The following is a 27,546-nucleotide window of genomic DNA, read 5'->3' as shown; positions in this document are numbered from 1 at the left end:
GTACTAGGAGGGGTTTTGGTTGTCAAATGTGTCTTGGAGAGACAGATGTGTTTACAATGCTATAATGTGACTCACATGTGTCTCAGACCACCACCTAAACTGGTTTGAGAGATGGGATTTGTATCTGATTTAAATATGAAATGGTTAAGTTTTCACTGAAGTTTGGCCTCCAGATATAATCCTGAAACTCAAGACGTCTTACAAATGACCAAATGTAAATGAGGTCTCATATCTAGCCCAGTTTGAGCTGATAACCATTCTAATCATTACAATGATCTATTCAATCATTCATCATTTTAGAGACCTCCATGCCAACTCCAGAGACAACAGTGACTGATCAGAGATTTTTTGTCTCTGGCAAAAGTTTGGAAAAATTTAACAGAGGGCAAATAAAAAAACGTTGCATTTTCGTCTTCTGAAAAGTTTTGTTATGTGTGCAAGATACCATCAGTTATATACATGCTCCATTTACCTTACTGTCATCTGAATAAACTGCACGAATAAATCATGTTCGGTGTGTAAAGGCCTTTGCTGTAATAAAGAAAAGTAGGAGAATTTAAAATATTTGTTATCATCAAATTGTGAACTAATCAATGCCAATTCCTCAAAAAAGTAAACTGAATTGATTATTTTTTAAACCAAGTAGTCATATAAGTGCTAATGCATTTATATCTGTATAGGTCAGCACTATACATTGGAGAAATTCAGGTAGCAGTTGGAAATTGGTGACAACTAAAACTGTGAGGGTCATTTTAACACTGAAGAAGCAAAGAAACAAATCAAGTAGGCGCTGCTGATCTAGAGCTAATCTAAGCAGTCAGGTCACTTTTATAAATATTTATATAACTGTTTATTGTGATTTATCATTTAACTGTTCTCTTCTGTAGCGGAATGTTGCAAGTTCAAAGCCAGCACTGATGATAAGATTACTACTAAACAGAGAAAACAGGACATGTGCAGAGACAGCATAAAATATGGTAAATAACAATATACATAGTACAAAAAAATCAACATCATTTTTTGTCATTAAAAACATTCATGTTTTGAAACTTCCCTCAGCTTTTAAAGTGAAAATTACATCAACTACAGCAGAAGGAGATTTTCTGACATACAATGCAAAAGTGGAACAAACTCTTAAAAAAGGTAGCTACACTGTTTTACTCCATCTTCTGGAAAATACAGTCCCTTGCTGAAAATTTCCCTTATCTAATTTCCTACTCATATGCTCTACCACAGGATCAGAGGACATTAAAAAAGACTCAGAGATCAGCTTTGTGAAGAAGGCAACTTGCAGTTCGACAAATCTGGAGATTGAAAAGCAGTACCTGATTATGGGTGCGGAGATCATGCAGCTTCGAGTGAACCGCAGTTACAAGTGAGTTTATCAATTTTACATAATTTCTTCTTGCACAAAACAATTTAAACTAACTAATCCAAAGATAATGGGTGTATGCACTATTCATACATTAGATATAAATACAGAAATAATAAACATTTAAGGTGTGTTGCATTATATTTTGTTCTTGTAACTATGTCTTATCAGGTATAAATTTCCCTTGGACTCCCAAGCTTCAGTGGAGTGGTGGCCAACTGACTCCGACTGCCTAGATAGCCGTTGCAGAGATTATGCCAATGATTTAAATGACTTTGAATTTGATTTCACTTTTGAAGGTTGTAATGGCACCTAGATAGCTTCACTCTATAGACCGGCTTCATTCCATTTTTACTATATTGATGCTGTTTTTTTTTTGTTTGTTTTTTTGGGAGGAGATAGGTTTGAAATATATATTTTCCTCTTTCTAGGGGAGTGGTTAGGTACGCCTGATGTTTTTGAACAGCATATGATAAAAATGCTACTACACCTGAAATTGTAGTTTACATAAAATGTTGCATAATAAAAGTCTTAATTCATTTGTCTGCGTCTTTCTTGCCAATTTGTAGACTGTCCTTAGAAAGGAAAACATGTCACTGCATATTCAAGGCATTGCTCTACCATGTCTTAACAAGGAAAGGAAGAAAACATTTTTCACTCACTGCTTTACTTGGTTGGAGTAAAAATAAATACCAAGCAGCCTCTAACCGCAATGCAATGGACATGCTTTGGCATGGCGTGTTCATTATGTGATATATGAACATAAACTGAACACTCAAAGTTGCAAAAACATTCACTGGCTTGTTGAAAAGTAAATGAATAGCATAATTATGCATTTAATTTCAATTCATTTTACACTGTTTACCGCATTTATTTGGTCAGGATAATGTTCAGCACAACGTTAAACTTACAGTGTACATTGGGTAAGTATGAACCGCTTGGGTCGCCATACACACGGTCACGTGACAAAAACACGACCGCGAACTATTTGATTTAAAGTTGCTTTTAGTGAACGTGTGGTCGTATAACATGCTGACAAAAATCCATAAGTTTAATTAAGCCTTTATTAATATCACCGTGTCTGTTTATTGTATTTCTTTAATTTTCCAAAGATGCAACGCGAAAATATATCTCTATTGTTAGCTGGGTAGCTAGCTTTTAGCTAATGGCAGCTAACGTGCATCACTGTTTGCATGTCAGTCACCATGGAGACGGCACAATTAAGCTAGCAATCCAGCTTTGCCCACAGGCTAACGTTAGCTTGCTAATTCGCAAGCAGAACACAACGCTGAAGAATGGTAAGTGTTAGCTAACTAGCTGAAATACCGGTTAATTCATGTTATTGACTTTACAGTCACTGAGCAAGATAGATACGAGTGTAAGCAGCCAGATTGTTTAGCTAGCTAGCCAGCTAACCTAGCAGACAAATGGGCCATTCAGTCAGCTAACTGTAGCTAGCTAGCTAGTTAGGTAAACTGGGACTAAAGCGCGGTTATTAATTAGCTATAACTAACTATCTCTCTCACACAGTATCTGGGCCGCTTTTCATCCTGGGTCGCGGGGTGCTGGAGCCTATTGAACTAAAACAACAATACGTAAATTTAAACCAAAAGTCTCGTAACTGCTTGAAACATCCCCGTAACTAAACTAGTTAGTTAGCCGCAGCACCCTAGCTTTGTTGGTTTTGTGTTTAGGTTTGTACTGTGAATGCTATAAAATCTATTTTTGACAAGCTGTAAGTTAAACCTACCACAGCTGTTATTCTCTCTTTCAGTCGGTTAATATGAAACGAATAAGCGAGTCCCATAGGAACCCGTTAACGCAGAGACAGAGAGCATCCAAGAGAGTTTTAAGGACAGGTTCCCCACCGTTGGATGACCGCAGCAGGCGTTTGACCTCATCCTACCTGAAGTCGGCTAGCCACTTGGATTTGACTGGAGACACTGAAGATGCAGCTAAGGATGCACTCAGCGATGATGGTAATCAGGAGATTACAGTTGTTTTTTCTTTCTTGGTTAGGCCGTCAGTCTGTTTTTTTGAACCTTTCTGGAAATTTTCAGGAGGTTACAGATTAAGAAAATTTCTGTGACGTTTCCCGTAACCTGTCATTTTAGCATCAAGTGAACACCTTATCAACGCCCTAAGGTATTTACAAAAGATGGTTCCTCAAGGGTTCATTTCCTCAAGAAAATGGTTCTATATAGGACCATGAACTCAAAGCCGTTTTGTAAAGGGCTCTATAAAGCACCAAAAAGGGTTCTTCTATTATTACACTTGACACCTTGCAAAGGGTTACTTGAGTGTTCATGGCTCTACATACATTTACGGCATTTGGCTGATGCTCTTATCCAGAACGACTTACAATTTGATCATTTTTACACAAGGAGGCCAAGGACCCTTATTGGTATAGTGTAGGGTGCTTACCCAGGTGGGGGATTGAACCCCAGGCATAGAACCATTTTCTTTACTAAAACCTTGAAGAACCATCTTTTTTTTTTTTTTTTAAAGATTAAGTGACCCTTATTAGTCCCACAACGGGAAATTTCACCTCTGCGTTAAACCATTTGTGTAGTGAAACACTACATACACACTAGTGAGCAGACTTGCCTGGAGTGGTGGGCAGCCCTATCCACAGTGCCCGGGGAGCAGTTAGGGGTTAGGTATCTTGCCCAAGGACACCTCAGTCATGTACTGTCTGTTCTGGGGATCGAACCGGGCACCCTTCTTGTCATAGGGCCAGTTCCCTAACCTCAAGCCCATGGCTGCCCCCGAGAGTGTAGTACCGCTACAGTAGCATAGGACTATAGAATGATGGCAAAACACTGGTGTCATATATACACACTTTTGGTTTGTAGATGAAAGGAAATGCATGGGAATAAGATACATGACAGAAGATCTGATTAAGAAGTCAACTAAACAAGATAATTTAACCCTTGTGCGGTCCCTGAACCTGTCCAGTACTCATGGAGATAAATACTTCAGGGTAAGATTTTTTTTTTGATTACATACATATATACACATGTTTATCTGGCAATTTGATCAGTAATTAATTTTGTGTTGTTTGGTTGTGCTTTTTACATTTTCTAGTACATTGAAAACTTGGAAAAATGTGACCGTCTTCAGGTTCTCAACCTCAGTTACAACGGCATTGAAAAAATTGAGAAACTGGAGAGACTTCATAAATTGCGAGAGCTTCATCTTTCCAATAATAGGATAAAGTACGTGATTACAACATTATCCTTTTTTTGATGAAGGAAAACCGTTTTTCTCAGAATAAATGTGATTATTTTCTATCCTACAGGAAAATTGAAGGCCTTGAGCACATGGCAAGTCTTCAGATTCTCAATCTGGCCAGTAACAGTATTGAACAAGTGCCTTTCTGGTTAGCAAAAAAGCTCAGATCCCTTCAGACGCTGAACCTACAGAACAACAAGATATTTTCGGTTGGTTTGATTTTGACACATCTTAGTTTGTGTTTTTTTTTTTTTTTGTGAATGCCATGACATAACTTAAAACATGCATTGTCTTGTGTTGTACAAAGGCTGGATTGTGTTGTTAAAACTGGACTTTAATGGTAGTTATGTGATTATATATCACTTATCACTATCTTGTATCACTTTTTTATCTAGCTGCATGAGCTGTCCCGACTGAAGCTTCTAAAAAACCTTACTGAACTCATGTTAGCAGACAACCCTGTGTCTGATCTAGCCCACTACCGCCTCTTCTTAATTTTCCATCTGAGGTCACTAGCGATGCTGGATGGAGAGAGAATCAGCAAGCATGAGAGAGAGCAAGCCCATCTGCGCTTTCACAGTGGTACAGCTCCTATTGCTTTGCACATTAGCTACCAAAGTGAATTGTTGTTTCACTGACCTGAGCCTCTGCTTTCTGGTTTGCAGAGGAGGTAGAGCATCTTGAGCAAGAGTTGGAGGAGAGAAGGGCAGAGATAGAGCAGCTGCAGAAGGACAAGGCTGCAGCTCTGGAGGAGCTGGAGCAGCAGGAAAAGCTTCAGCAAAGGCTGTGGGTGCAGAGTGAGGAGCAACAGCAACGTCAGGAAGAACTTGAGAGGGAGCTAAACACCAAGTCTGAACTGGTGGGAAACAGTGTTTGCTTGCTCGCCCCAGTGTGCTGATAGTAATATTAGTGGCTAATAAACTGTGATATTAAAATGCTTATGCTTTTTCTCATTTCTAGGTTGCTGTGACAGTGGATAGGCTTCAGAATTTCTAGACTGTTTAAAAAAGTCAGAAGTTTAGGAGAGCTGTTCAATGTCTCAGTGCTTAAAAGATTACTAGAGTGTTTTCAACTTTACCTCTATCTGCCATGTGTGTTTGATAGTGTCTGTGGTAATTGAGACTAATTTTAACATGTTTCCCTGTACTAGACTTAGAAAGCAAATAGAATTCAAAACATGCTAAAAGTAGCTGAAACAGCTGCCCAGTTACTTCTGTTTAAATTATTATTTTTTTGTATATGTACAGAGCAATATAGATGCAGCAGATAGAGCTTAGGTTTAAAAATGCTGGAGTTTTCTTTGAACCTACCTCTAACCTCTGCTTGCTTGCTTTCTTCTGTTTTTCCTTTCTCTTCTTTGGACCTTAGACACTTTCTTCTTCTGTTCTTTCTGCTTCCCCCTCAGTTCTGTCAGCTATTTTAAAGGTAGTGTTAAGTAGTGGATAGAAAATAAATTTTTTGTTGTATTGACATTCATCAAGCAGTCTTGCTGTGATTCTTCATTCATATATTAACTCCATTAGCTGCCCATGCAAGCGGTGCTGTGGAGCATTAGTGGTGTTCACCAGAATCTGGACCTGTCTACATTTCTGAATTTCCCTGTCTGTATATGTTACATAAAGTCTATGCATGCTGTTGTATAAACAGTTTACATGCTTCTTCTGTGTGCATGACCTCTTTTCTGAGTCTGCTCTTTCATGCTGCATTATTCTCAGCCTCCATTACCTGCTCTACTGCTGGATTCTTTCTGCAAGGTACTCAGTTGTGCCAAGCCAGTTACGATTGCATCATATTGACCAATGCTCAATGTCCTTGTGAAATGAAAAATACATGACTTTCTCCTGTGCTTCCAGGTGCTTACTTAAAAGGTGATATTGATGGTATGGCACTGCCATATTCATAAGCATGCTCCAATAGTTCCTGCATGCTTAAGACAGCATATGGAAAATGTTTATGCATAGATCACATACATCAATGTACCTCTTACTATTAATGTGTACTTTTGCTTACATCTAATACTGAAAAAGCTTTCATGGAATTTGTTTGCAGTGCAGTGCATGTGTGGAAGGTTGTAATTTGAAATATTGACTTCAATATTGATTGGTTCATTTTTCAGCTGAAGCAAAAGACCTCGGAGCTGACCCGGGCCTGCCAGAAGCAGTATGAGCTTGAGCAAGAGTTGGCCTTTCATAAGATTGATGCAAAATTTGAGCCAATTCCATTTTATCCAAGTCAAGTAAGCTTCATCAAAATCTTCTTCAATACATTGAAGCTAGTCCTATTGGTACATATATTTGTTTAGAAATTAATTTGGTACATTATAGATTGGTAAAGAGTTCCATAATACCATATGTTTATTTTTCTGTCTGCATGCTGTAAGAGCTGGGCATTGAAAAAGTGTCAGATTTACTCTTTTTTATGTTGTTTAGGAACTGGAGAAGGATACTCTGCCAAGTGAGAGTCCTTACATTGGAAAGGCTCGTCATAAAAGGAGCATGCTCACACCAGACAGCATAGATACGGGGGACAGACATTTAATCGAAGGGGGTTTGGCACAGACAGAAAGCCCAGGGGAGGATGTGACCAGGCATGCCATAAAGAGAGGTACTGAAACACAGTTCAAGTATGTGTTGTGTCCACTTAATGTTACTTGACATTTAAGGTACACTATGTAAGATTTGGTGTGCAGAAGAACTTTTTTTAGCGTCAGTTGCGCTTCGGACACTTTTCCCAAACGGATGAGTCTGATCATTGCGAGCATGTTGATAAAGTATTGAAAGAGAATTCAGTCAGAACTTAACCTTAGGACGTGTCTTCCGGGGATGTGAGTTATCTACAACTACTATCTGTCTTTATCAGTATGATGTTGATTTTGCAATCGAGACCTGAACATTGAGCCAAACCTGCTTTTTGAATCTGCGTATGACATTAATGCATTAATGTGATTAACGAAAACTCCCACAAAATCCACCCTGACACATTTTTCAGTTATTATTATCATTATTTTTGGTATTACAGGGTGACTCGAAAGAGCGAAAGCACATCATATTTGATATGTCTACTTTTTTCTCTTGATTCAGTAAAACTAGTTTTTCCTGTTTTAGTGATAAAACATCTTACATAGTGTGGATTTCTTTTGCAGTGCTTTTACAAAAGTGCTCAAGAAAGTAACTGACATATCAATATTATTGCAATATTAATAGATAGCTGGCAATAAATCCATTATAGTTACTGTGCCTGATGCCCTAGACTAGTAGTATACTATATACAGGCCCAGTTGGTCTCATTTTAAGAGAAGAAAATGGAACAAAACAGTCTAATCAAAACACACTAGGTCAGATTTGAACATTCTTTTAGCATAAGGTACCAGCACTCAGGAAGCATGAATTTGTAAATTATTAGTGTGAACGGAAATATTATCAATTCTTTTATACCATCATATACTTTAAAAATGTCATGATATTGAGTTTCATCAATAACGTCAAGCACTAAGAGTAACTGATAGTATAAAGTACATGCTTTTCCATTTGTACATCACACTTAACAATCTCGGTGTACCTACACTGAAAACACTTATTTTTAAATTTTTTGTTATCAGTATTGAACTGAATTTTATTACTTTTATATTCATGTTAGTACATAGTTTGTACAATGGACTAATAAAATGGACCCAGTATGGTTTTTAATCAGTAATACACACTGCGTTTGTAGCAGAAGAGAGGTTGCAGCAGCTGCATAAGGAGATAGAGCAAAAAGAGCAACAGATCCTGAGAGCCAGCGAAGAGCTAAGCCAGCTAGAAGAGGCAGCATCCCAGAAAAGAGTAAGATTGCTGTTGTCTAATTCCTCTTAGTTGTTAAAATATTTTTTCCTTTTATATATCTATGTTTAGAAAAATATATAGTAATCCTATATTACATACTCTTGCATTATCCTTTAAACTCTATGCTTATTATTCACTTATTTATTCATATTATTAATTCATTAATCTGAAGAGTTACTATTCAGCACCTACTATGATTAACTTAGTAAATACTAATGTATGTAGACAAAAGAATGAGTAATAAAACTTGGAATCAATGATGAGTCCATAGACTTTAAGAGGTTAACTGGAAAATTCCCAGGCCAATTTGTGTTAGTCCAAGGCTTAAGGTAAGTTTGTAGAAACTTTCCCACAGATACATTTAAATGAAAATATAATGATTTTGAATGCAGCTTGTGTTTTGTGGTAATAGTGGCAGACTACTTGTGGAATCTTATAGGTTTCTGAGGCAGAGAAGGAACATCTGAGACAGCAGCTGCGTGGGAAAATACAGGGGCTGGGGGAGCTGCGGAAAGAGGTGGACGCCCTAGAGAAACAGCTGGAAAGGCACAGAGCTGAGTATGGCCAGACTCAGGGGGAGCTGGAGCAGCTTCAGAGCTTACTGCAAACTCTGGACCCAGAAGACCCCAGACATGTTAGTAACACTGCTGCCACTATGCCAGCAAGTTATATCTGTTGCTACCTGTTAACTTTTATGTCTTATTAAGCAATATATAATTGCTGACATATCATAATCTCATCACTCCATTTCATATTTTTGTTTTTTTATATTTTTGGTCCCATTTGAAGACACCAGCTGCCTGTTACATTGCTCTATAGAGCCTAAAATAGTAATTTAAAAATCAGAGGTGTTGGGCTGGATTTTGCATGAGCTTTTCAGACCACATTGTACATCTTTATGTATTAACAGCACACACAGAGTGGATTTGAGTACTGTTTCAGTACTGTACTGCAAATATTGTTCAGCATGTTGCATGCAATTACACATTTCCGCTTAATTACACATAGATAATTCAGTCAAAACTTGGTGAAGAATGTAAGTGACTTATCCGCTATTGTCTTCATAAAATATATACTAATATAACGTAAGTCATTCATTTTAAGCCTGTTCGTTTGACTTAATGATGTATAACATGGTCCGGCAGACTACCACAAAATCAGAACCGACACCTCTGATGCTTGACTCGATACTTTTTTCAGTTTCAACAAAACAGCTTATTTAGGGCAGCTGTAGGGACATTTTTTTCTCTCTTTTAAGATACAAGATTTTGCTAAAAAAGCAGCAATATGAACATTATAAGATTAAAGGTAAAGGGACAAATAAGCCTTTTCAAACTGCTATATATTATGTCATTTTGTTCACTTTTCCTCATCTTTTCTTTGACTGCTTGCATCTAAATGTTATGCTCTTTCTTAAGTGTCCTACAAAATTGTGTCTGTCCCAGATCAAACAACCTAAAACAAGTATTCAATCCTGGTTTCAGTTAAAAGTTTATTTGTGTATTGCTGAACAGTTGTGATGCAATAAGTAATTTCCTGCATATTTCTTGTTTCCACAACATAGTGAGCTTGAAAAAAGGGTCATTTGAGTCTTAAACCAGATGTACTTGCAAGCTTGACAAAGCAGTCGCCTATAACGTTGCCTTGGTTTCATACTGAAAACAAAGCTTATGCATGGAAAACAACATGAAAGGCATCCCTATGGAATACATGGTTAGTTAGAGGCATCTAATATGAGTGTTGTAAGCAACATGATGTAGGTGTATGTCTCTTTAAGAAAAAGGAAAGGCTGTTCTGTGGGGAATTTGGGAGGAGTCTAAAAAGTTCCTCACTCCCTCTTAGCAGGGTATTGCCATAGCACAGTCTCAGGCAGCGATTGGTGGGACAGAGAGTTTCCTGTGTTGATTCAAAGCAGGCGCTAGAGGGAGAGGGAGGAAAGCACAGTGGATCAGTGTGAGTGCATTGAAGGAGGGGGGGAAAGTCCAAAGGAGGGGGCATGTCAGACGAATGCTTCCTAGCTGAAAGTTTACAGGGAGAAAAAGAGGAGCTAACAGAGGCAGGAAATGCTAGAGCTCAGCACAAAGGCACCCTGTAGCCTCTTCTGGGGCAGTTACAGTGGAGAATGGGATTTGTGGTGATGTGAACCAAACAACGGCTCTGTTTTAGTAAGTACCCCACTGGAGCAAGGGAGGGGCTCATGGTTTGCTTCTGACATTTTTTTTTTTTCACGTGATTTGCACATCTGCATTTAAATGTCTTTGTTCTTGTGCTAGTTGTTCACATCAAGTTGCTTTATTTTATAACATGGCAAACACTGGCAGAAGTTGCACACCTCATGTAACTTTTTTTCTGTTTCATTCTGTTTGGTAAGTTTGGTGCTCTGGTTATCTTCTGGGAATGTAAGATTTGAAAAGATTTGAGATTTTAGTTTTGACTTGAGTTTTGCTTATAAAAGAATGAAGAGTGTGTTTTTAACTATTAGTAGGCTGAATGAAATTAAATGTGTTCTTGTTATCTATCTTTTAAAAATACGCTGCACCACGAGTACAGCGTCATGAGAGAAGAATGAAAAGATAACACAAAGTGTTCCTTCATTTGCACGATATGCAGCATAGAATCAAAGTAATGATATGTTGTTCATGCTGAGGGAAGTAACGGATGGGGAAGTTGGTGAGGTGGTGTAATCTCAGAATAAACAGTGCAGTGTACAGCAAACAAGTGCAAAACATGTTTGGCTCTGTGTGACTGGAGATCTTTCTTTTTTGGATGTATATGTAAATGGTTAATGTAATGGGTTAAAGTAAAATATGACCCATTTGACCATGTTCTGCACATTGTGCTTTCTTTTACCTAGTCCTTTGTCCTGTTGTTGTTCTGAAAAAAATCTTGTAATGTACCCGATGCCCACTGATTTTTTTTTTCTTTTGTAACTATCTGTTATCTTAGAGAATCAGTTTCTAAGAATAAAATAATGAGAGTAGATTATAAAACCCATTCCCAGTGTGTTAAACTTCTGTGCCCCCTGCTTTCTCACAGACTCATGCGAAGGCTCAGGTGGCCAGTAAGAGTCAGCTGCTGGCCATCATGAGCAGGAAGCATCGCGAGCTGGAGGGCCGGCTGGATGACATGCTCACACGCATCACCAAGGAAACACAGGAAATCAAAGATTTGGAGCAACAGCTCACAGAGGGTGAGGCTGGAGAAACCTCTTTGGGAAAAAAACCTCTTTGGGAAGTGCAGAGTGACAGAAAGATGGGTCAACCCCAGAATCTGTCAGTGGTTCCAGGCTTTTACTACTGTAACTCAGGAATATCTCAGCTAATTACCATTGTTTTCCATGTAATTCATGGAATTAGCCAAATAATACACTTGGAAATTAATTGAGTTTTAAGTGCTCTAAGGGTATCACATTCTGGAAAGAACACATCAGATTTTTTCAGATTTAAATAGTTTTTGATTATTTTCTTCACACTTCCAGGTCAGATAGCAGCTAACGAGGCATTGAAGCAGGATCTAGAGGGCATAATCTCAGGACTGCAGGAGTATCTGTATGGGGTGAAGAACGAAGCTCGACGGGCCCAGTCTGACTGCCTGCACCTACAAAGGGAGAGAGATACTCTGCAGCGTCTCCTACAAGACAAAGAGCAACAGCTCAGCCAACTGCAGCGCGAAGCAGTGCAGATTAGTGAAAGCACAAAAGAGGTGATACAGGAACATTGTCATATATGTATTTTCTTTGCATTGAAACACACTCTTCTGACCCAGTAAACCATCTAAAGAGACTAACCAGCACCAGCTTTTCATGAGATCCATGCTTTCTGATAGTTGGACAAATCAGTACGTATTACAAGTAGCAGCAAAAACGTGTGCTTGTGCTTTTTCTTACTTTTGCACAAGAGTGATTTTGATTGTTTTAAACAGAATTGTTTTCATTAAAATTACATGATAAAGATCAACTTAATGTAGTAGGTATTGATTCGGGCAGGAATTGTTGCAACACCAGGAGGAGTTGGAGGCTCTGAAGAGGGAAAATGTGGTGCTGAGGCAGGCTCAAACCCAGGTCAGTGCCTACGAAGCCGAACTGGAGGCTCAGCTGAGGGAGAGAGACACAGAGGCTGGCCAGCTGAAAGAAGAGTTGGGACGTCTGCGTCGGCTCAGTCAGGTTCAATACTTACCATAACCATATTATGAGATGTATCTGTTTTTTATATCCATTTATCCATTGCCTGATTAGCTTAACAACAACATCAAATGTACATCGCTGCTGTAAAATTGAATGGGCGGTTCTATATGAATAAGTAACAGCATTAGTTAATGTTGTCTTTTAACTCTAAGAAGGCACATTCTTGCAAGCAATATACAAAAGCCTGATCTAACTCGAAAGTATTACATTTTATATACTATAATTTGATAGTTATAATAGCTATAAATCTACACTTCTGAAAGTTAACTTACAGTGCGTGGTGTACTATATGTTCCAGTGACTATTATCACTGGTTGTAGCCTCAGTTCTTTGCATGCCGCTTTCTAAGCTGTGTTATTACTTGTAGCTGGAGCATTCGGCTCTGCAGGCGGAACTGCAGAAGGAAAGGCAGGCTAAAGAGAATGCTCTGGCCCAGCTACAGCTGGCTGCAGAGAAAGAGTTGGAGAACAATGAGCTCCTACAGCAGCTCAACAAAGTGCAGGTGTGTACCCATAGACAGATGTAACAGATGCAAATGCAGTCTTATCTGTTTGCTGTTGCCATGATCACTTCAGTAGAAATTATGTAACTCATAATAATGTATCCTTGGTTTAGATTGTAGGCTGTTTGCGTTTCCACCTAATGTGCCAATGTGCTACTGCAGAAGGAGAAAAGAGATCTAATGGAGAAGGTCAGTGTCCTGCAGAATGACTTGCAGAAGGTCAGGAGGGAGCTGGTGTGCCCTAAACAGGCAGCCAAACGTTTGGATGAGCTAAGGAGAAGCATAACCAAAGGACCAGTAGATCTAAGGTATAACAACCTTGTAGTAGACAGAATTACAAGGCTGAACAGAGTAGAATTCATAATAATTTGAATATTTTGGTATGATTCAGAATTACTTTTAAAAATACACTTGAAGATCTATTTAAACAGTGGTTAAATTACAGTACACAGCTTTCTATAAGTAACCACATAAATAAGCACATACTTATTATTAAACATCATTACAAACTATTATAATAGGTACTAAAATTATTATAGATGAATCATCACCTAGAGATTGTATTTTATGCCCTTATTACATTAAGATATAAAAACGGATGGGATGGTCAGCTGAATAGCTGATTGTTAGCTTATGATTGATGGTTCTGCTCACAGCAGGATGAGTGAGGATGGAGATCTGTTGGGTGAGAGCTTGTCTGAACTGCAAGAGGAGCTGCATCGCACCATCTCTGCTGCTTTCAGAGACCGAGATGAGGCCCAACGAGGTCAGGACAGACTAGCACATGAAGTGAATTCCCTTAGAGACAGGCTCAGGAACTACCAGCAGAAATACCAGAATGCACGTGAAGAGGCTGAACAGGCCAAGGTAAGTAGATTTTTTTTCTTTTATCTAGCCTTTCTCTAAGCACAATTGGCAAATTGATAATATTTTTATTTTCAAATTCTTATTTTAGGTCATAGAGGGAGCGCTATAGTTTTATAGGGATTGCTAAAATTACAGTTTCTCTCAGTATATTGTAATAAATTTAAACTCATATGTTTTCCTAATGGTTTCCTCCGGGTTCTCCGGTTTCCTCCCACAGTCCAAAGACATGCAGTCAGGCCAATTGGATGTGCTAAATTGCCCCTAGGTGTGAGTGTGTGAGTGACTGTCTGTGTCTGTCTGTCTGCCCTGCGATGGACTGGCGACCCATCCAGGGTGTATCCTGCCTTCCGCCCGAAGACTGCTGGGATAGGCTCCAGCACCCCCCCGCGACCCTGACGGAGAAGCGGCTTAGAAAATGGATGGATGGATGGATGGATGGATGGATGTTTTCCTAATATCTCCATCAGTGCTGGGAAGCCACTGTTCTACAGTTTATTTTTCTCCCCATCTAATATACCTGATTCAGTTCTTCAGCTTCTTAGCAAGTCATTGTAAACTGAATCAGAAGTGAATCCAGCTGTTGGTTGCAGGGATATACTGATCACTGGTCCATCCATCAAGCATTCCAAATATGGCGTATGTTTTATATGTAGTTGCCATTGGCTAACTATTCCAGTATGATGCCACAGCCACTTTCTGTTCCCCCAGCAGGCAGCAGAGAGGCGTGGTGAGGAGGCTGAGCTAATCAGGCTGAAGGAGGAGCTGCAGGAGGCACGGGAGCAGCAGTACCTGATGATGCAGCGTCTGCAGGAGGCTGAGAGTGAGAGAGACCGCCTCCTCACTGAACTGGAGGAGCAAGACAAGCAGGTGTGTGTATGAACAAATTGAAGGGTTAATTTGTTGAGGAAGGGAAAAACATTAATATGTAATTGATTTAACCTTCTAAAATACTCAGAAATTAATGTGTATTTATTGAAGACATGAAGTGTATTTGTGTGGATAGATGAAGGATGAGGAGGCTCACACCCAGGAGAATCTGCAGTCTCTGGATCTGGAGTTACGGGAGCTCAGAAGATCCTTCACCACTGCAGATCAAATAGCTGCCCAGCAACTGAATGCTGCTAAGGATCAGCTCCGCTCACTCCACAGCACTGTGCAGAAAATCAGCCAGGAGAGAGCAGAGGTACAGTCAAATAGTTTGATACCAAATGCTTTTATCTTGAGGATCTCAGTCATTTTACATTCGACACGCTGAGAACTTCAGTTATGTTATTTGTGTGTATAGGATGCAGAGGAACTTAAAGAATCAAAGATACAGGCTGCTCAAGCCATGCAAGATCTAACTAAGGCAGAGGCTGAAATCCAGGCTCTGCAGAAAATGCTTCAAGACAGGGTAACATAATCACTCATAATGTACATGCCAATGCACAGCCAGAACATTTACAGCTTACTTGAATTACATGATTCTAAATTCCTACAGTTCTCAGTAACGTTTGCGTTTTAATTTATGTCCTAATTTATATTTTGTGTTATAGGCTCTTGTAATGGAAATTGATAGCCCTGGTGTAGCACACTCCAGCATTCCCCAGAAAGAATTAGCCAGACTGAACCGAGCTTTGAAAAGACAACAGGCTCAGACCAGAAGGCTCAGAGATCAGTTGGCCCAAGCCAACGATGGTAACTATCTCAAGTAACAAATATCACATATCACATATCCTATTGCTCATGAAAGAATAGTTTGTTTTATTATTTCTATTTATTGTTTTTCTAGATAATAGTGGAAACTTGGAGGAGCTGCTTGAAGAGATAGAAGCACTAAGAGATACTTTGCTGCAGCAGAACAACTACTTGTCTAGTTTTGTGGATTCTCCACACAACAGAGGCTGCTGGTACTATGTACCACCAAACCAAAACGTAAGCTATTAGATACAGTTTTAAGCTCAGCAGTACTGGGCAGCCTTGTTCATAAGTGGTATGAATGTTCATACAAGACTCTTATTGTTTATTTTATGTGAATGCTTAATGCATTTTTTCTGAAAATCTATTCCAACATTGTCTTGTTTTGAAAGCTGATGCTTTAAGCTGATACACCTTTCTATGTTTGCTGTTCTAGCCACCCAGTCTGGGTTCTCAGGGCACTAACGATTCTGGATTGGGCTCTCAGCATCTACCATTCCCGGACAGAGGCAGGCATTCCAGAGACAGGCAGCGCAAAGAGACAAGACCTTCTTCCAACACAGGATACTGGGTCTACTCCCCCTGTCTACATGACCCACTCACTCATGGAGGAAGAGGTGACGCATGTAACATTGAAACTTAGTCATGGACTGAATCTTAAATGGCTAATTGCTCTCTATAAAATACACTGTAAGTCATGAAACTATGGTTTCTACACCCAAACTGCACTTTAAGTCCAACATTGCAGCAACATGCATTTTGCACTAATTGGATCATTCTACCTAATTAGTTCAATGTTATTGATTCTGTACCTTATTTATGTTTAAGATGAAAAATAAATAATTGCACATTACGTTTTGAAACCTTGTCAAATATTTCAGTAGTGACTGTTGCAGTAGTGATAATTTAAGCTCATTTTGAGCATAATTCAAAAACACTAGCTAGTACATGATTAACAAACACAGCTTTGAACAGTTGTATACACATTAAATCAAAATAATTTTATTAAAACACAAGTTTGCTTAATTGCAGAAAATATGTGGTTTGGTACAGACAATCCTTTACGTTACATACTGATTTTCAGACTTTGGGACACATTTACTTTAAAGCAATGGGATTTCACTGCTCACCATGTGGCCATGAGACACAGTTATGCAGTCTCTCTTCCTGCTTTAAAATGTAGGGGAGAGGCTAAAAAAGGCTAAAACTGTTTCAGCAGTGACAAGAAAACACAGAACAGCGTTTTTGTAGATAGTCTTTATTTAAAAATTAAAATTATGATTTTGTAAATATGTAGCTTATTACTATCCCAGTGGGTTTAAATAGAGCACAAAGTTGGCGTTTTGAGCTTCAGTCATGTTCTTAATTTGTCATGTTTTTTACTGCAAGTCTAACAGCACATTTACAACTTCTGTATATGCTCACCATTGTTCATACATGCTCAGATATACATTATAAACTTGTGTTCTAAACCTCTATCCCCCTTTCTGGTAGATCCTCCCTATGGAGTCAGTGATGGTGAGAATGAAAAGGATAATGTTAGAGGAACTCATTTCACTCCTCCACCAGGCTCAGTCATCTACACTGTGCCCCCTGATGGCACCCATCTCCCTCCAGGCACTGTCATCTATGCTCCCCCTCTACCGGGCATGTCTGTCTTCCCTGGTGCAGTATTCTATGGCCCTCCTCCTGACGGGGCCAGGCTGGTGTATGGCCCTCCTCCTAGTGAACTGCAAATCCCTCTGATTCCTAATGGGACTCTACACTGTAATGTGCCTGGCCATCAGGATATGGTGAGCCATATGTGGATCATCTATATGTATATAGATCTGTCATGTTATGTCAGGTTTTGCCATATTGTGCTACACTTTTTCCACTTTGTACTGTATAAAGTTGTGTTATCAAATGTTGCATGTTTGTATAATAATGTGTTGATTTTTTTTTGGTCTAGGAGCGCTCTCTGAGAGAGGCAGAGCTTTCTTTAAGAGAGCAGCGGTCAAGCACAGCTGTCAGTGAGCGAGAGCTGCTCAGGTTAGAGGAGCAGAGATCAGATTTACAGCTGGAACTTAAAGAGCTGCAGCGCACTGTAAGCCGACTGCAGCGCCACAGGTTAGTGAAACCACCTGCTCTTAGCCTACGCAATGCTGACAACTCTTTCTAGCGTACAACAGTTGAACACCTGCTCAGCATGCAGCTGCCTACTTGTGGTTGATTTCAGTGGGTGAATGATTTCCAGGACCTAGTGACCTCTTTAACCAGGATATTCTGTGTTCCTGACACCAATTTGAGTGAATTTTATATAACTTTAAGACTAACTCTCACTCCATGACACCTTGTCTCTTTATTAAAAATTAATTCATCATATGTGTGTGTGTTAGCTTTATTGGAGTTGAACTGTGTCTGACTATAGAAGGTTGCTGGAGAATTCAGTAAGTCGTGCAGAGGAGGAGCAGTGTGTAATGGGGGAGGTGGAGTGCCTAGAGAAGACCCTGGTGAAACGCAGAACTGAGCTTCGAGAGGCAGAGCACCTACTGCTGGAGGCTGAGGCTGACCTGAAAGATGCCAGAGCTAAGGTCCAACATAATCTCACTGTACTAATTTTCCATGTATAAGGTGGCATATTGAGTCTTTATGACTACATTTAATATGTCGAGATTAAAATGCTAATGTACAGCACTGTGCAAAAGTAAGAGACCATCCTTTTGTTTAATTTCCAAACCTTAAGTAAAAGTTTTTCCACAGCAGAAAAAAACAGAAAAAAGTACATAGAACCCTAAACAACTAAATATAACATCACCTTTTCAGTTTTTAGTGTGTCCACTCTTTTCCTTTATTGTCGCTTTTATTCTTTTAGTTTCATTCAATCATTCATTCATTCAATCTCTTGCTTTCTGTTTTTCAAAGAAATCTGCAGGGGTATTTTCCATGCTTCTGCTGAACACCTCCAAACTCCAGTCTTAGAATTTAGAATTTGGTTGCATTTTCTGTTTCCCACATTCTAAGAAAGCCCAATTACAAATCGTCAGTCAAAACACCTTACTCCACATCTCAGAGGTCAAGTTGTGGCATTCTAGTTCTAGTCAAGCTCTCTCCTTTCTTGTCTATTTCCTGTCATCCTTTCAGACCCACAGCATCAAGATGTCTTCTCACAGCAGAAGGATGGACAGAAACACCTGTGGATTTTTTCAGATCTGAAGCAAGAGAGGAGCATAAATTCTCTTTTCTAAAAGATGAAAGCTTTGAATACTGTTTATCTGACGATTTCCGTTTTGGTGGTCTACCAGGTCTTGCATGGTTATTAGGAGTCCCATTTTCTACATTTCATCTTTTAATAATTTTTTCAACTGCAATTTTCAGACACCATTTTTTCACTTTTCCTTTCCTGAAAACTGATTTGATATTATACTTTGAGTTGGAGGCTTTTGTGTATTTTTCTGTTAAATATAGTTTCCTGCTTTTTTCTGACACTGAAAAATGAATAACTTAATGTCCCTTTTGACTGGAAATCAAATGAGCGAAAGTTGGTCATATATTGTCATATATTCATATAGTCATATATTGCTAATTACTGTTATATGTATCAATTTGTATGCCTATGTGTACTTGTAGACCAAAGACACTCTGCAAAGCTGTGGTGAAGCCAAACACAGGTTACAGGCAACAGAACATGAGTTGGAAGAGATTGAACTACAGACTCAAGACAGTGCCAAACAGCTAGTACACACCAAACAGCAACTCCGGTACCACTATGACCACTCAATCAGTATTATTTATTTATTTATTTATTTATTTAATCAGGATTCAACAATAGGCTGTCCTACCTTTACAGAGTACATCTTGGTTTTAGAATTTCATGTTCACCCCTTTGCCACAGGGAACTCCAGGAAGAGCTTAAGGACCTGCAGAAACAAAAGCAGGAGCAGGAAAACACACTACAACAGATAGAAAAAGTAATTGCAGCTCGAGATGCAGAGTTCCAAGAAGTTAACAGAAATCTGGAGAGGACAAGGATTAAGTATGGTTCACTTTTTGGTACAAAATGATGACTCCTGTGAAGGTTGTTTTTATTTTTTTTATATATATATTTTTTAATCATAACTATTGTCTCTCTGGTATGCAGATTAGACACAATGCAGGAGGAGCTGAAAGAAACACAGAGCCTAGAATCAAAACTCCTGAAGAGCTGCAGAGATGCAGAGATCCTTTTAAACCAGCGGAAAAATGAACTGGAACATCTCAACACCCAGGTAACATCAGTATTAAACCATTTTTATCTGATACATTGAAAAGAATGTGTAATATGCAACAAATCGAACAGCAACATTTTATTAATGTATACCTATTGACTTCATTTTAAAAATAATCAAAAATATTATTAAAATTTAACTGTTCTAGACATTGTTTTCAATTGGTTGCATTTTAATATGAATCCCCTTGATCCAGTCTGATCCAAAATATATTTTGCTTAATTCAAATCCACTTGCCCCACAGACAATTCATTGCCACACAAGGGTGTAAGTAACCAGTGACTTGTAGATATCACACTGCACTCCATCAATTAACCTGAATTATTTGAATTATTATGTTTGCTATTATTTTCTGAACAGTAGAAAATGCAGTAAAAACTACACAAGTTAATCACAAACCTCAATTCCAAAAAACCTACATGTTGCAGTACATATACAGTTTGTTTAATGTACTTTTTAAATACTTCTGTTTGACATGTGTTCAGCTCAAAACAGCACAAAAACACAATATTTGATACTGTAGTGGTTTCTTTTTGGTTTTTTTAGTATCTTTTTTTGCTTATTATGCATTTAATGCCTGCAACACATTCCAAAAATGTTGGTACAGGAGCATGTTTACATCTGTGTTAAATTATCAACAATTAACAATTGTTTGGGAACTCAAGACCGCTGATTAGTTTTGAAAGATTTTTTTTGCCTTTCTTCTGTTATACAAGTCTTGAGCTGCATTGCCATACAGATCCTTTGCAGTCGTATTTTGCACTTCAGTGGGAGACAGGTCTGGATGCAGGCAGGCCTGTGTAGTCATTGTGTCATAACAAGTGCAGAATGGGGATTAGCATTGTCTTGAAAATGTTGTCTAAAAGGCAGAATTTGTTGCTCCAAAATGTGTCTATGCCTTTTAGTGTTAATTGTGTTTTTGCAGATGTACAAGTTACCCATACTGTGGCCGCTAATACAACCCCATACTATGACAGACCTTAGCTTTAGAACTTTACACTGGTAACAATGTAATGTTTTTTTCAAAGTATTCTTGAGTCCATGTGGTGATGCAGGCATCAATTTCAGAATGGGCTTATGTTGACAAAATGTAAGGTTAAATAAATAAAACATTAAACGTCTTTTCTTTGGACTCATTTTGTTTAACCCCTTAAATGGCAAGTTATATTACACAGTTCTATAACCTAAGAATAGCTCAGCCAGTTAGCATTTAAGTCCCTGTAGTTACTGAATAATAAGCCCTAGTGTAATAAGCCCAGGCTTTTAAGGGGTTGAATACAGATCAAAGTGCATTTATAAATCACTGCTTTCTATTTTTACTTGCATTTCTCTTATTTGTTCATTTTCTGACTTCTGTCTGTTTGTAGATGCTGTTGCAGCAGGAGGAGCTATCTCTGCTAGGCAAGAAGCTGGAGCAGTGGCAGGAGGAGGAGGCTGTAATGAGGGAAAGTGTGGAGAAACACAGGAAGGGCCTGGTAGAGGTGCTAAGAGAGGGGGAGCAAGATGTACACAGCCTACAGCAACGTATTAAGGTCTGCCTTCACAGACTCGCTGATTATTGAGTTTTCAAACAACAAATATGAACAATGGTAATACGACCCCAATTCCAATGAAGTTGAGACGTTGTGTAAAACATAAATAAAAACAGAATACAATGATTTGCAAATCCTTTTCAACCTATATTCAATTGAATACACTACAAAGACAGAATATTTAATGTTCAAATGGATAAACATTATTGTTTTTTGCGAATATTCACTCATTTTGTATTTGATGCCTGCAACACGTTCCAAAGAAGTTGGGACAGGGGCAAAAAAAGACGGGGAAAGTTAAGGAATGCTCAAAAACACCTGCTTGGAACATTCCACAGGTGAACAGGTTAATTGGAAACAGGTGAGTGTCATGATTGGGTATAAAGGAGCATCCCTGAAAGGCTCAGTCGTTCATAAGCAAGGATGGGGGGAGGTTCACCATTTTTTGAGCAACTGCGTCAAATAGTCCAGCAGGTTAAGAACGGTTCTCAATATGCAATTGCAAGGAATTTAGGGATTTCATCATCTACAGTCCATAATATCATCAAAAGATTCAGAGAATCTGGAGAAATCTCTGCAAGTAAGCAGCAAGGCAGAAAACCAACATTGAATACCTTCACATTGTGACCAACATTAACCAACATTGTGACCATCGATCCCTCAGGCGGCACTGCATTAAAAACCGACACCATTCTGTAATGGATATTACCACATGGGCTCAGGAACACTTTAGAAAACCATTGTCAGTGAACATAGTTTGTTGCTCCATCTATAAGTGCAAGTTAAAACTCTGCCATGCAAAGCGAAAGCCATATTTCAACAACACCCAGAAACGTTGTCAGCTTCTCTGGGTCCGAGCTCATCTGAGATGGACTGACGCAGAGTGGAAAAGTGTCCTGTGGTCTGACGAGTCCACATTTCAAATTGTTTTTGGAAATCATGGACGTCATGTCCTCCAGGCCAAAGAGGAAAAGGACTGTCCCGACTGTTATCAGCGCAAGTTCAAAAGCCAGCATCTCTGATGGCATGGGGGTGTGTTAGTGCCCATGGTATGGGAAACTTGCACATCTGTGAAGGGACCATTAATGCTGAAAGGTACATACAACATAGCTTTTGGAGCAACATATGCTGCCATCCAAGCAATGTCTTTTTCAGGAACATCCCTGCTTATTTCAGCAAGACAATGCCAAGCCACGTTCTGCACATGTTACAACAGCGTGGCTTCGTAGTAAAAGAGTGCGGGTACTAGACTGGCCTGCCTGCAGTCCAGACCTGTCTCCCATTGAAAATGTGTGGCGCATTATGAAGCGCAAAATACAACAATGGAGACTGTTGAGCAACTGAGGTTGTACATCAAGCAAAAATGGGAAAGAATTCCACCTTCAAAGCTTCAACAATTAGTGTCCTCAGTTCCCAAATGCTTATTGAGTGTTGTTAAAAGGAAAGGTGATGTAACACAGTGGTAAACATGCCCCTGTCCCAACTTCTTTGGAACGTGTCGCAGGCATCAAATTCAGTGAATATTTGCAAAAAAGCAATAAAGTTTATCCGTTTGAACATTAAATATCTTGTCTTTGTAGTGTTGAATATAGGTTGAAAAGGATTTTCAAATCATCGTATTCTGTTTTTATTTATGTTTTACACAACGTCCCAACTTCATTGGAATTGGGGTTGTAATGCCAGGTAGCACTGTTGCAGATAATGCTTCTATCTATCTCCGGTCATCGAATCAAAAATTGAATGATCAACCTCAACCCCTTGATGTCCATGTTCACTAACTGTGTGGCAAACAATGCAAAATGAAGTTATTCTTAAGTAAGTAGTGAGGAGTAGAAGTCAAGGATGCTGTTTGTATTTTTAATGGAATGCTTTGATGTGTAATAAGCTTGTGTGTGTGTGTGTGTGTGTGTGTGTGTGTGTGTGTGTGTGTGTGTGTGTGTGTGTGTGTGTGTGTGTGTAGGATCTGCATGCTCATGTGCAGGCTCTGGCTGTGCAGAAGGGAGAGCTGGACTCTCAGCTCTCAGAGAGTAAGAGCAGATTGGCTCAATTTAAAAAGGAGGAGCAGCAAGAGGAAGAGGCTGTGCAGAAACTGCGTTCATTCATCAACAAACATAAAGCAGGTAAAGTCAAGCACTGCTAAAACAGATGAGCATAAAGAACTGTCCCCTTTCCACGCATAATGAGTTTGTACCCCTGTTCTATGAGCAGAGCTGAAGCATGTGTTGGAGATGATCCAGCTGGAGAGTGCTGAGCTAGAGGGAGTGAAGGTTCAGCACAACCAGAAAGTGGACCAGCTGGAGAAGAGCCAGGAAACTCTGCTCCAGGTGAGAACTGCAAATGACTTAGGGCTGTGCTTTGAGGTGGCCAGTCTATTTGTGTCAGCATTTATAAATACAAGTTTTTGACCCCTGGTTTGCTTCACTTGTCAGTAAGCGCACTCAAAAATCTGTTAATTAGTTTAGTGTTTATTAGTTCACTGCGAATTTACAGTTTGTTCGCATGTAATACATTAAAATCAATTTATTAGATTTTTTTTGTTCATTTTAAGGATACAAATTCTGAGCCATATTTTGAACCTATGAAAAATACTTGGTATTCACATACTTTTGAATGTACACATCAACTGAATTCAGTATTGATGCACCAAGCAAAGTGTTTCTTGCATGATTCATAGAATGTAGCACTGATGGGTTGATGGCCAGGCATAAGAATGTATTTGGTTGAGAGACCCAAAAGCATATGACAACCTGTGTGAATGATTGTGTGACCAAATGAAAAGTTGATGGAAAATTTTGAATATGTAATGATGCATGACTGAAAGATATATTTATTGTTCATTACTAACCTAAGGTACAATGATCATAAATACCATGACTGGGGCAGCTTCTTTCAGCATACCTCAGTAGCTCTCAAAACACATCAGTCTCTCTCAGACAATAGAGTACAAACCGGATTCCAAAAAAGTTGGGACACTAAACAAATTGTGAATAAAAACTGAATGCAATGATGTGGAGATGGCAAATGTCAATATTTTATTCGTAATAGAACATAGATGAAAGATCAAAAGTTTAATCTGAGTAAATGTAACATTTTAAAGAAAAAATATGTTGAATCAAAATTTCACAGTGTCAACAAATCCCAAAAAAGTTGGGACAAGTAGCAATAAGTGGCTGGAAAAAGGAAATTGAGCATATACCGAACAGCTGGAAGACCAATTAACACTAATTGGCTCAATTGACAAAATTATTGGGTATAAAAAGAGCTTCTCAGAGTGTCAGTCTCTCAGAAGCCAAGATGGTAAGAGGATCACCAATTCCACCATTGTTGCGCAGAAAGATAGTGCAGCAATACCAGAATGGTGTTACCCAGTGTAAAATAGCAAAGACTTTTAAGTTGTCATCATCAACCGTGCATAACATCATCAAAAGATTCAGAGAATCTGGAACAATCGCTGTGCGTAAGGGTCAAGGCCGTAAAACTCTACTGGATCCTCGTGATCTCCGGGCCCTTAAACGTCACTGCACCTCAAACAGGAATGCCACTGTCAAGGAAATAACAGAATGGGCTCAGGAATACTTCCAGAAAGCATTGTCAGTGAACACAATCCACCGTGCCATCCGCCATTGCCAGCTGAAACTCTACAGTGCAAAGAGGAAGCCATTTCTAAGCAAGCTCCACAAGCTCAGACGTTTGCACTGGGCCAGGGGTCATTTAAAATGGAGTGTGGCAAAACGGAAGACTGTTCTGTGGTCAGATGAGTCACGATTTGAAGTTCTTTATGGAACACTGGGACGCCATGTCATCCGGACCAGAGAGGACAAGGATAACCCAAGTTGTTATCAACGCTCCGTTCAGAATCCTGCATCACTGATGGTATGGGGTTGCATGAGTGCTTGTGGCATAGGCAGCTTGCATGTCTGGAAAGGCACCATTAATGCAGAGAACTATGTTCAGGTTCTAGAACAACATATGCTCCCATCTAGACGTCATCTCTTTCAGGGAAGACCCTGCATTTTTCAACAAGATAATGCCAGACCACATTCGGCAGCAATCACAACATCATGGCTACATAGGAGAAGGATCCGGGTACTGAAATGGCCAGACTGCAGTCCAGATCTTTCACCTATAGAGAACATTTGGCGCATCATAAAGAGGAAGGTGTGACAAAGAAGGCCCAAGACGATTGAACAGTTAGAGGCCTCTATTAGACTTGAATGGGAGAGCATTCCTATTTCTAAACTTCAGAAACTGGTCTCCTCTGTCCCCAGACGTCTGTTGAGTGTTGTAAGAAGAAGGGGGATGCCATACAGTGGTGAAAATGGCCTTGTCCCAACTTTTTTGGGATTTGTTGACGCCATGAAATTTTGAAACAACATATTTTTCCCTTAAATTGATACATTCAGTTTAAACTTTTGATCTGTGATTTGTGTTTTATTCTGAATAAAAAATTGACATTTGCCATCTCCACATCATTGCATTCCGTTTTTATTCACAATTTGTTTAGTGTCCCAACTTTTTTGGAATCCGGTTTGTAGAAATAGTTTCATGTCTTACTTTTTGAGGATGGTAAATTGTAGGTTTGCTGTTGCCCGAAAATTCTCCCTAACACCACTATTATTTAGTTACATGCTTAATTTTTTTAGTAGGCCTCATGCATACAATTCAAAAACGTTCCTCAGCTCACATGTGATAAATCCACCCATTTAAATATGAACGGTTGTTTCATCGAAATGACACATGATTAAATGACCAATATCCTTGGTCAAACAATTGTTTACTCATTGGCTGATGGTTAATTGCTTAATTGTTTGCTTCTGTAGTTCGATTAATCAGCTTCTAGCTCAAGATTAGATTTTTTTGTGAACCTTTAAAGTTGAAAGCCCAGATTAAAACTACGTGATACAAGATTGTAAAGATAATGAAATTAAAAGACGAGCCAGGAGAAGAAAAAACATGCTAAAATATGATGTTCTTCTTCATACATAAAGTAAAAGGCATCACTCATCTATAGATATTAATGTCACATGCAAAGGCTCAAAAAGATTTGATGTTTAGGTCTCAAATGCAAAATCACCATTATACTGATGATGTGACATGATATATAATATGATGACAACAGAATAGATATATTAGTATAGTATTCACTTAACATAATATAGATAGTTCACTTACATCCTTGGAAGACATGTCAATTAACAAGTGACTAAGCTTTCTTAAAAAAAAACTCTTTTAGCACTTACGCAGTCATCAGGTTCATACACTTGTGGAACGAGACCTAAGCACAGCTGATGTTACAAAATGTTCTTCCAGGTATTACAATTTGCATTCTCCAAATCTCCAAAAGTTACATAACATTGCTTTTAATTCTAAGGGATGAAGAGATATTGGAGATTGTTTTTTGTTACCAAAAACTATTAACTGAACAAAAAAACAAGAAAGATGTAGAATATGAGCTCTTTAAGTTAGGTGTATGTATCTCACAGGTGCGTATGGAGCAGCAGGAAGTGCAGGAGGAGCTGCAGGTGCAGCGGGAGAGGCAGAGGAAGCTACAAGAGCAGTGCACTAATTTGGAGGCCCGCCGCACACACGCTCAGAGGTACAAACTCTGTTATCCAAATGTCCTGACTGATTGCTGGTTTACTTTCAGTGATACTGCTAATGCTGTTACCTTCCCTGATAATAACCACTGTTAAAAACTTTTAAGGTTTAAATTAAACAATGTTATTCGCTTTATGAACTTAAGCATTGCTATTTGATTGGGCAGATGTTTGGAGGCAGCGAAGGAGGGAGCGCAGGCAGCAGAGGCAGAGCTATTGAAGCTGCAGGCAGAGCTGGCCAAGCTGAAGCAGGAGCACAGACATGCCTACAGCCTCAAAGAAGAGGTCAGCCGAGATACTAACATGACCCAGCAGCAACTAGAAGGTACAAACCAGCATCATATCAACTTTAGTTGGATCTAGAATGTTAAATTATGATGTGTGGGTAATTTGTGCCTGTTGTCTCTTGCAGAGAAGACTGAAGAGTTGAATAAGCTAAAGGAGCAGGTTGCAGACTCACAACTTCAGCTAGAGGAGATAAGAAAGGTGAACTATAAGTCTGTATGTTTGATTA

At 39.0% G+C, this 27,546-nt stretch overlaps 2 protein-coding genes across 8 annotated transcripts in view; both read left to right on the top strand.

Moving 5' to 3' along the window:
• The window catches only part of c5 (complement component 5), a 42,681-nt gene extending 40,768 nt beyond the window's left edge, over window positions 1–1,913 (top strand). Inside the window, exons 41-44 of the mRNA XM_037531934.1 lie at window positions 888–977; window positions 1,060–1,143; window positions 1,237–1,375; window positions 1,544–1,913. Coding sequence (XP_037387831.1) covers window positions 888–977; window positions 1,060–1,143; window positions 1,237–1,375; window positions 1,544–1,688 — 458 coding nt within the window. The 3' untranslated portion in view covers window positions 1,689–1,913. The remainder of the gene's footprint in view (window positions 1–887; window positions 978–1,059; window positions 1,144–1,236; window positions 1,376–1,543) is intronic.
• Window positions 1,914–2,348: 435 nt separating this feature from the next.
• Window positions 2,349–27,546, top strand: part of cntrl (centriolin) — a 33,572-nt gene continuing 8,374 nt past the window's right edge. The window contains exons 1-36 of one of the 7 annotated variants that reach the window (XM_037531872.1): window positions 2,349–2,670; window positions 3,147–3,351; window positions 4,228–4,355; window positions 4,460–4,590; window positions 4,674–4,815; window positions 5,002–5,188; window positions 5,272–5,465; window positions 5,975–6,031; window positions 6,723–6,842; window positions 7,036–7,210; window positions 8,321–8,427; window positions 8,867–9,061; window positions 11,464–11,617; window positions 11,906–12,129; window positions 12,413–12,589; window positions 12,978–13,112; window positions 13,275–13,420; window positions 13,769–13,979; window positions 14,688–14,846; window positions 14,983–15,162; window positions 15,265–15,372; window positions 15,515–15,656; window positions 15,751–15,893; window positions 16,093–16,273; window positions 17,151–17,449; window positions 17,608–17,765; window positions 18,067–18,229; window positions 19,266–19,396; window positions 19,531–19,671; window positions 19,777–19,903; window positions 21,271–21,435; window positions 23,396–23,555; window positions 23,644–23,759; window positions 26,919–27,031; window positions 27,200–27,357; window positions 27,445–27,518. In XM_037531872.1, coding sequence (XP_037387769.1) covers window positions 2,668–2,670; window positions 3,147–3,351; window positions 4,228–4,355; window positions 4,460–4,590; window positions 4,674–4,815; window positions 5,002–5,188; window positions 5,272–5,465; window positions 5,975–6,031; window positions 6,723–6,842; window positions 7,036–7,210; window positions 8,321–8,427; window positions 8,867–9,061; window positions 11,464–11,617; window positions 11,906–12,129; window positions 12,413–12,589; window positions 12,978–13,112; window positions 13,275–13,420; window positions 13,769–13,979; window positions 14,688–14,846; window positions 14,983–15,162; window positions 15,265–15,372; window positions 15,515–15,656; window positions 15,751–15,893; window positions 16,093–16,273; window positions 17,151–17,449; window positions 17,608–17,765; window positions 18,067–18,229; window positions 19,266–19,396; window positions 19,531–19,671; window positions 19,777–19,903; window positions 21,271–21,435; window positions 23,396–23,555; window positions 23,644–23,759; window positions 26,919–27,031; window positions 27,200–27,357; window positions 27,445–27,518 — 5,409 coding nt within the window. In that variant the 5' untranslated portion in view covers window positions 2,349–2,667. Of the gene's footprint in view, window positions 2,671–3,146; window positions 3,352–4,227; window positions 4,356–4,459; window positions 4,591–4,673; window positions 4,816–5,001; window positions 5,189–5,271; window positions 5,466–5,974; window positions 6,032–6,321; window positions 6,361–6,459; window positions 6,487–6,722; window positions 6,843–7,035; window positions 7,211–8,317; window positions 8,428–8,866; window positions 9,062–11,463; window positions 11,618–11,905; window positions 12,130–12,412; window positions 12,590–12,977; window positions 13,113–13,274; window positions 13,421–13,768; window positions 13,980–14,687; window positions 14,847–14,982; window positions 15,163–15,264; window positions 15,373–15,514; window positions 15,657–15,750; window positions 15,894–16,092; window positions 16,274–17,150; window positions 17,450–17,607; window positions 17,766–18,066; window positions 18,230–19,265; window positions 19,397–19,530; window positions 19,672–19,776; window positions 19,904–21,270; window positions 21,436–23,395; window positions 23,556–23,643; window positions 23,760–26,918; window positions 27,032–27,199; window positions 27,358–27,444; window positions 27,519–27,546 lie in introns of those variants that run through there. The other 6 variants (XM_037531873.1, XM_017691183.2, XM_037531871.1 and 3 more) reach the window with 6 other exon arrangements.

This window comes from Pygocentrus nattereri, chromosome 20 (assembly GCF_015220715.1).
Source record: "Pygocentrus nattereri isolate fPygNat1 chromosome 20, fPygNat1.pri, whole genome shotgun sequence".
Taxonomy (NCBI): Eukaryota; Metazoa; Chordata; class Actinopteri; order Characiformes; family Serrasalmidae; genus Pygocentrus; species Pygocentrus nattereri.
The sequence above is the reverse complement of the archived record's forward strand: the minus strand, read 5'-3'. Positions and strand labels throughout refer to the sequence as shown.